This window comes from Pseudophryne corroboree, chromosome 5 (assembly GCF_028390025.1).
Source record: "Pseudophryne corroboree isolate aPseCor3 chromosome 5, aPseCor3.hap2, whole genome shotgun sequence".
NCBI lineage: Eukaryota > Metazoa > Chordata > Amphibia > Anura > Myobatrachidae > Pseudophryne > Pseudophryne corroboree.
In genome coordinates, this window is record NC_086448.1 from 816,544,793 (window position 1) to 816,561,839 (window position 17,047).

Consider the following 17,047-nt stretch of genomic DNA (forward strand, 5'->3'; position numbering starts at 1 on the left):
GACTATTGTATTTTGATGAGTCAGAAACTTTGTGGGTAATTCCAAGTTGATCGCAGCAGGAAATTTTTTAGCAGTTGGGCAAAACCATGTGCACAGCAGGGAAGGCAGATATAACATGTGCAGAGAGAGTTAGATTTGGGTGTGGTGAGTTCAATCTGCAATCTAAATTGCAGTGTAAAAATAAAGCAGCCAGTATTTACCCTGCACAGAAACAAAATAACCCCCCAAATCTAACTCTCTCTGCACATGTTATATCTGCCTCCCCTGCAGTGCACATGGTTTTGCCCAACTGCTAAATATTTTCCTGCTGCGATCAACTTGGAATTACCCCCTTTGATTCAATATTGTTAGACAATTTTTTTTTTTTTTTGTAACTCCAATTGGTTATTTGTTCTGTGCTGTAATTTCGGAGCATATTGAAACATTAAACGGTCAATATAAGATGGAAAAATGAGGGCGTTGTAAAACATTTGACCTGTATTGTATGCACACATATATACTTTATCTTTTATGCATGTGCAAGAATTAACATAATACTTGCTGCTATTGTAAATATCATCAGTAAAGTTATTGTGTTGCTTTTTATTTCTTTCTGCCGTGCAGGTGTCTTTTCATATCAGTTCACATCTCCGGGGACCTATTACTACAGCAGTGGTTACGTTAACGACAGACAGACCATATTTATGCAAGGGACGATCGATGTATCGCCAATCAGTGATCACACCAGCGCAGTGACTTTATCAGTAGGAGGGATAGAGGCCAGTTATATTCCAGGTAAAGTAGCCAGACCTCTGAGGGAGATGTTAGGTCCCTGACCAGGGGCTAAATTTACTAAGTGGCGGTTTTGGTGCCATTTAGAAACCACCGGAAACAGCCACCAATTGGCCGTGGTTTCAATTTCTAATTGACAGCATTTACTAAAGGTCGGTTTTGATGTCTAAACTGAGTCCGCTTTTGAACCCTGTTTTAACGACAATCTGCTGTGGCGTGTTCTATGTGGTAGCGGTTTCTATTGAACACACACTGCAGTTTAAAAGTTTCTCTAGCACAGGGCAAAGTCTGCCCCCCCCCTCCACCCCCTCGAACATGCGAAGGCAGATGGCTACCCACCATGTTTAGGCTCACATCGGCTGCGTGTGATGTCACGCAGCCACTGCGGCCCACCCTGCAAATGGTCCAGACACTCCTGCGTTGTCCGGACCACCCCCCCCCCCCAACAAAGCCGCAGTGCCCCCTCCCGCTCTGCGAATGCCTCTGCCTGTTGATCAGGCAGAGGCGTTCGCTCATGTGAGATGCGGTTGCATCTCACTGTGTGCACATGCTTCAAAAGGATTTACCATGCGAACACGGCCGTAGCTGCGTTCCATGCTGAATTGGGCCCTTAGGGCCTAATTCAGTATGGATCGCTATTGCTACTAAAAGTGCGATTTTTTGCAAAGGTAGTTGTCGCCCGGAAATGAAAAAAGACGCACACTGCAGTGGTTGCGTTGCATACGAAGTTGCGTATGCATCGCAATCCCTAAGCAAAATCGTGAACATCAAAAAGGATATATTTAATCTGCGCCAAGCCAGAGCGATAAAAATAAAAAGTCAATAGGTCGACAACATATTGTCGACATGCATTAGGTACAAAAGGTCTCTGTGGCAAGGGTCAATACAAAATTAATTGACACAAGTTATTTGATTTTTTTAGGCCAAATTTTTTGTGTTCCATGTTATGTGACCACCATCAGTACAAACGTGTACCCTCGCGGGTTCCCTTCACGAGCCACGCTTCGGGCAAGGTGGATCGCTCCGTTCTGCTTCACTCAGCAGAGGGTACTATTCCCAATAGATGTTCACAAGGATAGTAAATCGAGCAAATGTTGGGAAAACATGAAACCCCCCCTAAAAAAAATCTGTGTATACCATTTGTGTGTCGACATTGTCATGTCAGCCTTTTGTACCTCTTTTTGTACCTGTCGACCTAATACATGTCGACCAAATTTTGCCGACCTATTAACCGTTGACCAATACATTAGCTATCATGCGGACATCAGGCCGACTGTAATGACACCCGAGATCTTGAACTTTTTTTTAAATTGGCAATCACTTACAAGGCATGGTTTTGCCTTGTAAGTGATTGCCCCTTTAAAAAAAATGCCTGCGATCAGTCAGCATCTCACAACTTTGGCTATCTTGCAAGAAAGCTCTGTCCCAGCGAATCACTCTCCCTGTATTCATCACGATTACTAGATCTCCGAATCTTACTGCTCGTGCTTTGGCATTAGAACCTCTGTGCACAGATGTAAGGAAGAGAGCACCGTGCCTTTGGAGTCCCTATGCCGGATGGTGACTGGAGACACTGGCACACCGCACATTGGACCAGTGGGTAACAGTCACAGGAATGGCAGCAAGTTTACTAATAAAAGTTTTGCAGCACGCAAAAATATTTTGTACATACAAAAACGTGGCACCAATCTGAGGAAATTATAGGACATGATTAAGTAGTCTCAGGCACAATGATTTTGCAAACACTAAAACTAATCAATGAGAAAGGTTATTTTCTTTCTGCCACAGTTTAATTTGGGGGTTATAAGAATAGGATTGACTATGCAATATTTTCAAACAACTTAATTTTTTGTTCCCTTTTAAGTAAGAAATATAATTTGTATCTTTATGTTTTTACAGTTCCTCTTTCACCCTCGCTCCCTGACGGCTGCGCTACCCCGGATCCACCTTGTCCTCAGCTCACCAACTTCTCTTCCAGCAATAATTCTTTATGGTTTGGGTTCTCAAGTTGTTATTCACCATCAATCACTAGCATCACCCCAACCTCTGGAACAATACATGACCCAATAACCATCAACGGAACTGGTTTCAGTAACCTCACGTGCGGAAACAAGGTACAGTATTTAGTCATGTTACTCAACTTAATATTATAACTTCCCCATTTATGATCAGGGACTCAGACACAGTGTCAATGCTGCAGTAGTTACCACAATAGTGTCAATGCCACAGCCTAATCCTAACCCTCCCCCTAGTGCCTAACCCTAACCCTCCCTTCCCGCATCCTAACGGGAATCGTCCACCTAGTTTCTAACCCTAACCCTCTTGCAGCTTAACCCTAACTCTATTCCTAGTGTCTAACCCTAACCCTCCCGCAGCCTAACCCTAATCCTCCTACTAATGCCTAACCCTAATCCTCCTCCTAATGCCTAACCCTAATCCTCCTCCTAGTGCCTAACCCTAATCCTCCTCCTAGTGCCTAACCCTAACCCTCCTCCTAGTGCCTAACCCTAATCCTCCTCCTAGTGCCTAACCCTAATCCTCCTCCTAGTGCCTAACCCTAATCCTCCTACTAATGCCTAACCCTAATCCTCCTCCTAATGCCTAACCCTAACCCTCCCGCAGCCTAACCCTAATCCTCTTCCTAGTGCCTAACCCTAATCCTCTTCCTAGTGCCTAACCCTAATCCTCCTCCTAGTGCCTAACCCTAATCCTCCTCCTAGTGCCTAACCCTAATCCTCCTCCTAGTGCCTAACCCTAATCCTCCTCCTAGTGCCTAACCCTAACCCTCCCGCAGCCTAACCCTAATCCTCTTCCTAGTGCCTAACCCTAATCCTCTTCCTAGTGCCTAACCCTAATCCTCCTCCTAGTGCCTAACCCTAATCCTCCTCCTAGTGCCTAACCCTAATCCTCCTCCTAGTGCCTAACCCTAACCCTCCCGCAGCCTAACCCTAACCCTCTTCCTAGTGCCTAACCCTAATCCTCCTCCTAGTGCCTAACCCTCCCGCAGCTTAACCCTAACCCTCTTCCTAGTGCCTAACCCTAATCCTCCTCCTAGTGCCTAACCCTAACCCTCCCGCAGCCTAACCCTAACCCTCTTCCTAGTGCCTAACGCTAATCCTCCTCCTAGTGCCTAACCCTAACCCTCCCGCAGCTTAACCCTATCCTCTTCCTAGTGCCTAACCCTAATCCTCCTCCTAGTGCCTAACCCTCCCGCAGCTTAACCCTAATCCTCTTCCTAGTGCCTAACCCTAATCCTCCTCCTAGTGCCTAACCCTCCCGCAGCTTAACCCTATCCTCTTCCTAGTGCCTAACCCTAATCCTCCTCCTAGTGCCTAACCCTCCCGCAGCTTAACCCTAAACCTCTTCCTAGTGCCTAACGCTAATCCTCCTCCTAGTGCCTAACCCTAACCCTCCTCCTAGTGCCTAACCCTTCCGCAGTTTACCCCTAATCCTCTTCCTAGTGCCTAACGCTAATCCTCCTCCTAGTGCCTAACCCTAACCCTCCCGCTGCCTAACCCTAATCCTCTTCCTAGTGCCTAACCCTAATCCTCCTCCTAGTTCCTAACCCTAACCCTCCCGCAGCCTAACCCTAATCCTCCTCCTAGTGCCTAACCCTAACCCTCCCGCTGCCTAACCCTAATCCTCTTCCTAGTGCCTAACCCTAATCCTCCTCCTAGTGCCTAACCCTAACCCTCCCGCAGCCTAACCCTAATCCTCCTCCTAGTGCCTAACCCTAACCCTCCCGCAGCCTAACCCTAATCCTCCTCCTAGTGCCTAACCCTAACCCTCCCCTCCTGCAGCCTAACGGGAACCCTCCACCTAGTTTCTAACGCTAACCCTCTTGCAGCCTAACCCTAACTCTCTTCTTAGTGCCTAACCCTAACCCTCCTGCAGCCTAACCCTAATCCTCCTCCTACTGCCTAACCCTAACCCTCCTGCAGCCTAACCCTAATCCTTTTCCTAGTGCCTAACCCTAACCCTCCTGCAGCCTAACCCTAATCCTCTTCCTAGTGCCTAACCCTAATCCTCCCGCAGCCTAACTCTCCACTTTGTGCATAATGTTGACAGTTCACTTGTCAACCTTTCAATAATGTCGACATTGTGGAGTCGACTTTATGATTGTCAGCATTTTGAATGTCAACATAGTGACTGCATTAGTACATTGGCACACACTTACCAATGGCTGTCTCCAATAAGTACATGATGGCCACACTTTAAGTCACAGAAATGGATGCACAGAATACTTGTGAATGTTATCTTTTTCTCAACGTGGAGATAAGTTATATTTAAGACTATTCCATGCTCTTTTTTTGCATTAGGTCTTGATTGGATCATATCCATGTGTGGTGTCCTCCGCCGATGAGAATTCAGTAACGTGCAATGTAGATCCTCAGGGTTCCATGGATGTTGGGGTTGCAGAAATGGTGTCTCTTACAGTAAACAATCGTGGAAATGCCATCAACACTTTAAAACTTGAGCTGGAAAGACGATTTGCCCTGTTGCCTCACATTGACTCTGTCACGCCAACCACTGGATCAATCACTGGATCTACAAGGATAACCATACACGGGTCGGGCTTCTCAAATACAAATGACAGCACCACCATCACAGGTTTAGGTTGTACAATCTTGTCTGTGAATTACACGGATATTGTATGTGACACTCTGCCCGCTTATGCCCACAGCGTTGATGTTGAAGTTGCAATCAATGGAATCCCCACCCAGTGCAAAAGATCCTGCAGCTATATGTACTCCGCTGCAATGATACCTAGTGTATCAAGCGTTAATCCAGCCGTAATACGTAACACCTCCACCACGTTATATGTCAGTGGTCTTGGTTTTGGAACAGATGTGAATGACGTAGCTGTTTATGTCGGAGATTATCCGATAAACGTGGTGGATGTCAATGATACAGATATTATAAGTATTATAGATCCTGTCCCTGCTGGTTATTATCCAGTGATTGTTATTGTCCACAGCAAAGGTTTGGCACAAGGCCCTGTCACCATCAACAGCCCTGCTGAAGCCACTCTCTTGACAGCCTCCGGAAGTGTTGTTGGTGGGAGTCTTCTACGCATAGAAGGCAATGGATTTCATCCTAACTATACTGCTGTAAAAATTGACGGCACTCTATGCCCCATTGCAGCAGTAACTCCCGGTAGCGTTGATTGTATCACTCCTCCTAGCACAGCCGCCAAAACTGCCACCGTTATCATCGACATACCCTCCCTATCTTATCCGCCACTCAGCTTTCTCTATTCAGAGGCGGACACCCCAACAGTGACTTCAGTTCTTCCAGAAACAGGTATGGTTAAAAGTTGTTGTGGTTTTACATGTTATTTAAATTTAGACATACTTTATAAAATACTGTAGCATCAAGTTTAGTAAAGATGAAAAACTATATTAACAATTTCCGGTAAGACTTTCAATGCATTGGGAGTCACAAGTAACTGTAAGTATCAATAAACATAGCATTTGGGTGATAAAAATGTTCATCTACAGTATTTTAGAATCCCGTAAGTATCCATTGTTTGGAAAGATCAGTCTTGTTTAGTGATAGTAATGGGTGAATGTATCTGCCATTTGTAGTAGGGTATCCCCTAAGTCCTATACAGTTCCTTAATAAATTCTGTCTGCCAGCACAAGCCACCATTTTCCAAAGAAATTGTAGGACCATCAATAATGAAATAGGTGAATAGGAAGACACAACCAGGCAAAGTATGGTCATCCTAACGGTGATCTCTAATTGAATGGATTTGGCAACGCTAACTCTTCAGATTTCTTGCCAGGACAAGCTAGTTGGATATCCAGCTAGCACCACCTGGCCAGTCTTGATAAAGACTAGAGGGATAGAATAAAGTAATTCATATATAGACCAAGATATTCTAAATAAGAGAGGTGACTGACAAATTGGCTGTATAGATTTGGCTGGGTTCTACAGTCTTCGAGCAAGCAAATGCCTACACAGTAAGCCAGCCTCTAGGTCTAATAAGACACGTTACATATACAGCTATAAAGCAACATTTCTTATTGTGGATCTAGTGTCTCTGTTTCTGCCATTAGCTCAGTTTTGGTTTCCTTCCAAGGGTGTAGCTACCATAGGTGCAGGGAGTGCAGCTGCTATGGGGACCAGAGCTGAGAAGGGCCACCTTCCCTGTCAGTTACATGTGTTATATACAGGGTGTAGCTACCATAGGTGCAGGGAGTGCAGCTGCTATGGGGCCCAGAGCTGAGAGGGGCCACCTTCCCTGTCAGTTACATGTGTTATATACAGGGGTGTAGCTACCATAGGTGCAGGAAGCGCAGATGCTATGGGGCCCAGAGCTGAGAGGGGCCCACCTTCCCTGTCACAGTTACATGTGTTATATACAGGGTGTAGCTACCATAGGTGCAGGGAGTGCAGCTGCTATGGGGCCCAGAGATGAGAGGGGCCACTTTCCCTCTCACAGTTACATGTGTTATATACAGGGGTGTAGCTAACATAGGTGCAGGGAGTGCAGCTGCTATGGGGCCAGAGCTGAGAGGAGCCACCTTCCCTGTCACAGTTACATGTGTTATATACAGGGTGTAGCTACCATAGGTGCAGAAAACGCAGCTGCTATGGGGCCCAGAGCTGAGAGGGGCCACCTTCCCTGTCACAGTTACATGTGTTATATACAGGGTGTAGCTACCATAGGTGCAGGGTGTGCAGCTGCTATGGAGCCCAGAACTGAGAGGGGCCACCTTCCCTGTCACAGTTACATGTGTTATATACAGGGTGTAGCTACCATAGGTGCAGGGAGTGAAGCTGCTATGGGGCCAGAGCTGAGAGGGGCCACCTTCCCTGTCGCAGTTACATGTGTTATATACAGGGTGTAGCTACTATAGGTGCAGGGAGTACAGTCGCTATGGGGCCCAGAGCTGAGAGGGGCCAACTTCCCTGTCACAGTTACACGTGTTATGTACATGGTGTAGCTACCATAACTGCAGGCAGTGCAGCTGCTATGGGGCCCAGAGCGGAGAGGGGTCACCTTCCCTGCCACAGTTACATGTGTTATATACAGGGTGTAGCTATCATAGGTGCAGGGAGTGCAGCTGCTATAGGGCCCAGAGCTGAGAGGGCCACCTTCCCTGTCAGTTACATTTGTTATATACAAGGGTGTAGCTACCATAGGTGCAGGGAGTGCAGCTGCTATAGGGCCCAGAGCTGAGAGAGGCCACCTTCCCTGTCACAGTTACATGTGTTATATACAGGGTGTAGTTACCATAGGTGCAGGGAGTGCAGATGCTATGGGACCCAGAGCTGGGAGGAGCCACCTTCCCTGTCACAGTTACATGTGTTATATACAGGGGTGTAGCTGTGCAGCTGCTATGGGGCCCAGAGCTGGGAGGGGCCACCTTCCCTATCACAGTTACATGTGTTATATACAGGGTGTAGATACCATAGGTGCAGGGAGTGCAGCTGCTATGGGGCCAGAGCTGAGAGGGGCCACCTTCCCTGTCACAGTTACATGTGTTATATACAGGGTATAGCTACCATAGGTGCAGAGAGTGCAGCTGCTATGGGACCCAGAGCTGAGAGGGGCCACCTTCCCTGTCACAGTTACATGTGTTATATACAGGGTGTAGCTACCATAGGTGCAGGCAGTGCAGCTGCTATGGGGCCCAGAGCTGAGAGAGGCCACCTTCCCTGTCACAGCTACATGTGTTATATACATTTTTCACCATTGGGTGGTACGTAGGGGTCCTTTCAAACTTTTTCCTTGGGGCCTGCAATATATCTAGGTATGCCCTTGGACCTGTTCATTGTAGTGTGGTATAAAATGAACTTAAGCACTACTACGATTCATAAAAGAAACTAGGGTACTATATGGGGCATAAAATTATCAATCTGCAGAGAAGTGTCTTTCTAGGAGCTTTGGGACGGGGCCCCTTCAAAATCTTGCTATGGGGCCCATAAAGTTCTGGCTACGCCCCTGTTTCCTTCTATGTGTCCAACCCTAATCCCAACACAGTGGATCACATATCAGGGGACTGGTCTTCAACACAAGGAAAACTTCCCCCATTGGACCTCTATATCATACTTGCCTACCTGACCCTCTCCATGAGGGAGAAAATGCTCTGTTCCTGGACTTTCCTGGTAATGTATGATTGCCATCACCTGTGGTGAAACACCTTTCTTATCAATTAACTAGCTCACCACAGGTGATGGCAATCATACATTACCAGGAAAGTCCAGGAACAGAGCATTTTCTCCCTCATGGAGAGGGTCAGGTAGGCAAGTATGCTCTATATTTATGTGAAGAATGGAAAGCTAAGAACAGTTAGCAGTGTTGGATCAATGGAGCTGTTAGTGGCACCAACTGAACAAGTGTTGACTGCAGCAGTGGATAACACAGGCATTAACAGAGGCCAAAATGTAGCTGTTCCTGAGACTTGTAGTGCCCTGCCTGCTTCACTAAACAAGTATACCGTCATTGCTGAGTTGCTTCTTCTAAATAAATGTGTTGGAGTGCGCTGTCTGCAGCAGCTGGAATGGGGATGGGTGAGGTCCCCTAAAGGTAATACAAATAAATACAAAAAGGTTCCAGCGCTGGCTGTGAAAATAATTGGATGGTTTGTATGCAAATACAAACAATTTATTAAAACATTAATAAAGAGGTAAATATTTAAAGATTAGAGCCACATTATATGAGCAGAGTCAATAGTTAGTAAAGACACTGAGGGGTCTAGTATTTACTAAGCCTTGGATGGAGATAAAGTAGATGGAGATAGTGGGGCAGATGTATTAACCTGGAGAAAGCATAAGGAAGTGATAAACCAGTGATATGTGCAAGGTGATAAAGGCACCAGCCAATCAGATCCTGACTGTTAATTTACATATTGGAGCTGATTGGCTGGTGCCTTTATCACCTTGCAAATATCACTGGCTTATCACTTCCTTATGCCTTCTCCAGGTTAATAAATCTGCCCCAAAGTACCAGCCAATCAACTCCTAACTGCCATGTCACAGGCTGGGTTTGGAAAAATGTCAGTTAGGAGCTGATTGGCTGGTACTTTATCTCCATTCACTTTATCTCTGTCCAAGTCTTAGTAAATAGACCCCTGAGTTTCCTGTATTAGTCAGTTTGCTTGGCTAGGGCACTTTTCAGGATAAGTAATATCACTTGAATAAGCAGCAAAAACCATGGATCTATAGCAGTCCCCATAAGGTTTCCTTCGTTAGACAGTGATGTTGGAGGCCAAGGGCTTGTCCTGGCGGGTGGTGCTGCAATGAAGTCCGTAAGGATAACAGTGTCCAATATAGTGTCAAGACTTGGAGAAACAGAAAAGGTGGCTTGGTCCTAGCTCAGTAGGGCAGAATGTTGCTCAACGCGTTTCACTGGAAAAGTCCACCAGCTTCCTCAGGAGCATATTTACTTCTTTTCTTGATGTTTTAATAAATTGTTTATATTTGCATAAAAAACATCCTATTATTTTCACAGCCAGCGCTGGTACCCTTTTGTATTTATTTGCTTCATCTAAATGTTTTTTATAATTCAGTGTTTCCCCCAGCCTACTATCGCAATCCAACCACAAAAATTACTAAAATGATGTGGTTGCGTGCCTGTCCTGCACATGTGTCCGAAATTTTCTGTGAGCACCCACAGAAAATGCGAACACCTCTACCTGTCAATCAGACAGAGGCGTTCGCGGGGCAGGGTGCGGCAACGCTCCATTTCCTAGACGGAGATGGAGCATTGTGGGGGGCGTGGCTACAAAAAGAGGGCGTGCTGGCACGAACTGGGGTGTAACATCATATGCAGCGACCGCGATCAAAAAGATGGCGTAAGGTCTCCTGCGGGCAGTGTCGGACTGGGGCATGAAGGGCCCACCGGGGGGATGCAGTTATAGGGGCCCATACTTAGGGGTGTGGCCAGCCTACAAAGGGGGTGTGGCCAGCCTCCATAGAGGCTTGAAATACACAATAGTTTAATGCAGTGTAATGGAACATATCTACCATGTATAATACAAGTGCACAGTGTGGAACCTGATCCCTAGAGGAAGGAGTGGGGCCTCAGGCAGGGGGCCTACCGGTGGTTTTCCTGGTACCTCTGTGGGACAGTCCCACTCTGCCTGCGGGCGCAGCTAGGCTAGGAAAAGGAGAGAGAGAAAGAAAGTGTGTGTGTGTGTGTGTGTGTGTGTGTGTGTGTGTGTGTGTGTGTGTGTGTGTGTGTGTGTGTTTTTTCTTGTTTTCCTCTGAATTTTTTGAGTTTTGCAAAAATATAACATTCAGTTGTACTGTATGCCCTTGAACCAGTTTCATACCTGAAGAGTCTGTTCTTTTCCTCAGGTCCATCAGGGACTGCCGTCACAGTGTCTGGCTCACTTTTTGGTTTGGATGCCTCACAAATCCTGGTGATCATTGGCAATGCCTTGTGTAACATCACAGCAGTGTCTGATAGCCAGTTGAACTGCACCGTTGGGGACAACTGGGGCGGCACATTCCCTGTAACCGTGCATAACGAGAAAGGGTTTGCAAGATCCGGTGCAGCATTTACATACGAACTTAGTATCGACAGCGTCTCTCCAAATCAAGGTGAGTGATAGACAACAGAAAATTCTCACACTCCTTCCAACATCTGAAATGACTATAAATAGCAAAACACAAACATTTGTGTCTCTACTATAATATAAAAAAAGATGCCGACATTCATTTCGTTAGGTCTGTAGATGCAAATTACTGCATGAATTTAGCCAGCCATTCTTGGGTACAAACACACACACCCAGGGGCGGATTTAGGGGTGAGCCCTAGGCACAGCCGTAACGGCCGCCCTGCTGCCTGCCTAATTTTATTATTTTTAATGATTTATTATAAGCCCTCATTTGATGATAGTCAATTCAGTAGATAAGACTTCCCACCTGGCTTGCTCCAGGAAGCAGGTACCCCCTCCTTGGCTGGCGCAAGCTTTCCAGTGATATTTAGGAAGGTGGCGCATGTGCACTAGAAAGCAAAGACTCTCCAGAGTCTTTGCTCTCAATTTGTGGCGCCATCTTCCTGAAGATGACACTGGGCAGATGGCACCGGCAATGGGGGAGAGACCCGCTTCCCGGATGAAGGTAAATATACTATGGAGGCAGCAGTGCACCCAGGACCCCGCTGGGCCCAGCAAGACCCACTCCCAACCCCCCAACCCCTCTTTGTGCCAGTGCTGGTGTATCTTGAGCCTGAAAATAACAAGAGTGCTTATAATAAAGAATGAAAAGTTTTGGGACTGAAAATACTGTCTCTTGGTATGTAGGGGGTCATTCTAAGTTGATAGCTCGTTAGCTAGTTTTAGCAGCCGTGCAAATGCTATGCCGCCGCCCACTGGGGAGTGTATTTTAGCTTAGCAGAAGTGCGAACGTTTGTGCAGTCGAGCTCTGCAAAACCAGTTTGTGCAGTTTCAGATTAGCTCTGAACCTACTCAGCGCTTGCGATCACTTCAGCCTATTCCTCTCCGGATTTGACGTCATACACCCGCCCAGCGAACGCCCAGCCACGTCTGCGTTTTTTCAGACATGCCTGCGTTTTTGCAAACACTCCCTGAAAACGGTCAGTTAACACCCAGAAACGCCCCCTTCCTGTCAATCTTCTTGCGGCCGTCAGTGCGAAGGAAAACTTAGCTAGAACCTGTGCACAACCACAAAGAGCTTTGTACCCGTACGTCGCGCATGCGCATTGTGGCCCGTACGCATGCTTATAAATGCCATTTTTCACCTGATTACTGCTCTGCGAAAATCGGTAGCGAGCGATCAACTCAGAATGACCACCGTTGTACAGTTGCAAATAAAACAAGCGTACATTACTCTAAGGAAACATGAACAGAAATATAGCGTACATATCCGCATATACGCAGAATGGAACGCATTGCTTCATTATATCTGATTTTATTACTTGAATTTGGAAAAAAAAATTCTTGATTAGAGGACATAAGTGTTAATGATACAATTGAGAAGTTAATTTAAATATATTGACAGAATGGATGAAAAAAAAAACAGAAACACCTGAAAATTTAAGGCAATTTGGGCATCAGACACAGTTTGGACTCAGGCGATAAGGAGATGGAGGGTAGGGAAGATTGGACAGTGGGAAAAGTGTTATGGGCTACACATGGACATTGGGGGTCATTCCGAGTCGTTCGCTCGGTAAAAATCTTCGCATTGCAGCGATTTTCCGCTTAGTGCGCATGCGCAATGTCCGCAGTGCGACTGTGCCAAGTAAATTTGCTATGCAGTTAGGAATTTTACTCACGGCTTTTTCTTCGTTCTGGTGATCGTAATGTGATTGACAGGAAATGGGTGTTTCTGGGGGCAGAAACAGGCCGTTTTATGGGCGTGTGGGAAAAAACGCTACCGTTTCTGGAAAAAACGCGGGAGTGGCTGGAGAAACGGGGGAGTGTCTGGGCGAACGCTGGGTGTGTTTGTGACGTCAAACCAGGAACGACAAGCACTGAACTGATCGCAGATGCCGAGTAAGTCTGAAGCTACTCAGAAACTGCTAAGAGGTGTGTAATCGCAATATTGCGAATACGTCGTTCGCAATTTTAAGATGCTAAGATTCACTCCCAGTAGGTGGCGGCTTAGCATGAGCAAATCTGCTAAAATCGGCTTGCGAGCGAACAACTCGGAATGACCCCCATAGTTAGGGTTACCACCTCATCCCTTTAATTCTGGATACATAATTACACAGGTTCTGTGGCTGGCTGACTTCAAGACTCCATGTCACCTGGTTTTAATCAGCCACAGAACCTGTGTAATTAATTATGTGTCCAGAATTAAAGGGATGAGGAGGTAACCCTAGACACAACTGTATAATTATAACTCCATGGCATTTTTGCCAAGCTAGATAAGATTAGTTATACCCAATACTAATGTCTGGAGATATATATATATATATATATATATATATGTTTTCCATGACTGCACCATCTCTACTTCTTTGTTTAGGCAGCTTTGGTGGAGGATTAGTTCTGACAATCTCCGGCTCTGGTTTTGCCGAGCATCTTTCCAATGTACTCGTCTGCAACTCTTCATGCACAGTAGACAGAGTGAGATCCAATGCAAATTTCCTATTCTGCGAAGTGCCCGTGAGTAATGGTAAGTGAGCTTCTTCTATAGGGAGACACGTGACCGTATTACCACTACCTACATGTCCATATAATTTAATCTTCAGATTACCCAGTAGGGAGAGGAGTATAGTATTAGTATCGCCCATGGTCTTTCATGCAGAGAAAAGATGTTTCCACTTTTTCACTTTTTAATGAATAAACACCATTTATTTGACTATATTAACAGCACCTAGCTTACCCGACCATAGGTACCAAAAATATACCACATTTTTACTTGTACGTGAATTTGACAGCATGGGGTCACCGTACAGATTTTATAGTAAACAAAATCCATGTGACAGTTGATACTCTCACCATTTAGTCTCTTGTGAAAGGATATTGTGGTGGAATATCAATTTGTATCATAGATAATGGAGACTTTATTGTGGTATAACATGCACCAAAGATCAATAAGATCAAGTGCAGAGGCCACGCTGTCTTGTAACAGACCTCTGATAAACGATTAGCAGCAAATTGTTTTTGAGCATTTAAGGTACCTGCAAAAACAATGAAACTGTGTCATTGTACACCATCTGCTGCAATAAACTCTAACCCACCTGTATATTGAATATTTCTAGCTAGACCATTAACGATGTGTTTTTCTGCAGGTACCAATACCACTTCCCAAAGCTGTAATGTCCAGGTCATAAATGGAAATTCTTCTGTCCAGATCAATAACTCCTTTTCTTACTCTTCTGCATTAACCCCTGTTATATATGATGTCACCCCTAAAAGAGGAGGCACTGCCGGGGGAACAAGACTCACCATTACCGGATCCCAGTTCAGGTATTCACTACCTTAGGCACTTCATAGTACAGATGGTGTTGTGAGCTTGTTTTTCTAGTTAACAGCAATGATACTAATGATTCAATTGCATATATTATGCAAATAATAGCCATAGTAGAGTTGAAATAAAGTTGCTTATATATGACTTATAGAAGAATGACCAACCTTCCCATAATCAATGCAAAGTCATGGAGATGATAAGAAATGTTTTGTTGATTATCCAGTGCAGAACTGTATTGTTCTTACAGTATCAGAACTGAAGGTAGAATTACACCAATAGATTCATCCCACTTCTGACACCAATATATATTATTAGCACTGAAGTAAGATTAATCCTGTCATCTGCAGAATCCAATTCAAGTTACTCTTATGCTTTGCAGGCAGAACAACCTTCTGAACAATGTTGGTTATATTTAATTAGATGATGTCACTAATATCATTAATTTGTATATTCTGTTGTCCAATTGCAGTACATTACTAAAAGAATGAGTGCATGGTGTAAGGCTGTGTCTGCCACAGTAATTTTAGAATGCAGAGTAGGGTTTCCCAACCACAGTCCTCAAGGAACACTAACAGTCCAGGTTTTACGGATAGCCATACATAAGCACAGGTGACTTAATTAGTACCTCAGTAATTTTGATTTAATCATATGTGTTCAAGCAGGGAAATCACTAAAACCTGGACTGTTAGTGTGCCTTGAGAACCGATGTTTACAGCATCACTTTGACTATTATACCAGTGGCGTCACAAGGGGGGTGCGGGGGGTGCTGACCACACCCAGGTGACACCAAAGTGCCATCTCCTGTCACGGTGTAGAACTCGGCATTGCAAACAAGGCATGCTCTGAGGGCAGCCAGTATCTCCCGGACCCCCGGAGTGGCGAAAGCTGGGGTCGGGAAGCCTGGCCGCGCCCCCTCTTGTGAAGCCATGCCCCTGTCCCACAAAGCCACGCCCCCATTTGAGCCCACCGGGTGTCGAGTGGGTGAGTGTTGCCTCTGCTTATACTGAAGAGCATGTTACAGTATAGCCTTTTATATATAAATTATGTTGTAAATGTACAGAAACAAGATTCAGAAATACCTGTATAATGTAGTAATAATAATAATAATAATAATAATAATAATATCATCCTTTTAAAACAAGATTTAGGATTTGCATGCAGATGTTTAATAAGTGGACCATAGACGTTTGTTGTGAACCTCATTTAAAATAAAAGTAAATATTTGTATCTCTCTTCCTTTGTAGCATGAACACATCAAGTATGACTGTCACAATTGCACAAGCTGTTTGTAATATTCAGTCATCTAACAGCACCCAGATCGTTTGCATAACAAGTGCTCAATCACCTTCACGAAGAGCTAAAGTCAGGGTGTTCATCGACGGACAAGGAATTGCTAAATTGGTAAGAACATTAGAACAATGGGGGTCATTCCGAGTTGTTCGCTCGTTATTTTTTTCTCGCAACGGAGCGATTAGTCGCTAATGCGCATGCGCAATGTCCGCAGTGCGACTGCGCCAAGTAAATTTGCTATGCAGTTAGGTATTTTACTCACGGCATTACAAGGTTTTTTCTTCGTTCTGGTGATCGTAATTTGATTGACAGGAAGTGGGTGTTTCTGGGCGGAAATTGGCCGTTTTATGGGTGTGTGCGAAAAAACGCTACCGTTTCTGGGAAAAACGCGGGAGTGGCTGGAGAAACGGAGGAGTGTCTGGGTGAACGCTGGGTGTGTTTGTGACGTCAAACCAGGAACGAAACTGACTGAACTGATCGCAGTGGCAGAGTAAGTGTGGAGCTACTCAGAAACTGCTAAGATGTGTCTAATCGCAATTCTGCTAATCTTTCGTTCGCAATTTTGAGAAGCTAAGATTCACTCCCAGTAGGCGGCGGCTTAGCGTGTGCAAAGCTGCTAAAAGCAGCATGCGAGCGAACAACTCGGAATGACCCCCAATATGGATTTGCATTTGGAATACAATATACAGTAAGTGTATCAATACCAATCTAGTACACCTAAGGCCATCCAAAACATTTTCTCAAACCGGGCCTGCGGACCTGAAAGGTATGTACTTACAAATGGGCAAATTTAGTGTTTTTAGATGTTGTGAAAATCCACCAGAGTAGTTGAGGAGTCTATAGAACAGGCTTGAGAAATAATGTTCTACTTGTACCATGTACATTATTATTATTATTATAGCACAGCATATTCCGTTGCGCTTTACAATTAGAATAGAAGTAATAGAACAAAACTGGGTAAAAACAGACAGACATAGAGGTAGGAAGGCCCTGCTCGCAAGCTAGCAATCTATAGGGAAATAGGCATAGATACACAAGGATAGATGCTACCTATTACATAATGGTCCACCAGATTGCTAGGTTCTTAATG

The 17,047-nt window shown here is 45.1% G+C and overlaps 1 protein-coding gene across 1 annotated transcript in view; it reads left to right on the forward strand.

Annotated features, from left to right (window-relative positions):
* PKHD1L1 (PKHD1 like 1) overlaps window positions 1–17,047 on the forward strand; it is a 330,520-nt gene that overhangs the window by 125,877 nt on the left and 187,596 nt on the right. Inside the window, exons 36-42 of the mRNA XM_063925269.1 lie at window positions 604–802; window positions 2,693–2,885; window positions 5,091–6,075; window positions 11,083–11,328; window positions 13,720–13,869; window positions 14,489–14,666; window positions 15,912–16,068. Of these exons, the coding sequence (XP_063781339.1) occupies window positions 604–802; window positions 2,693–2,885; window positions 5,091–6,075; window positions 11,083–11,328; window positions 13,720–13,869; window positions 14,489–14,666; window positions 15,912–16,068 (2,108 nt within the window). The remainder of the gene's footprint in view (window positions 1–603; window positions 803–2,692; window positions 2,886–5,090; window positions 6,076–11,082; window positions 11,329–13,719; window positions 13,870–14,488; window positions 14,667–15,911; window positions 16,069–17,047) is intronic.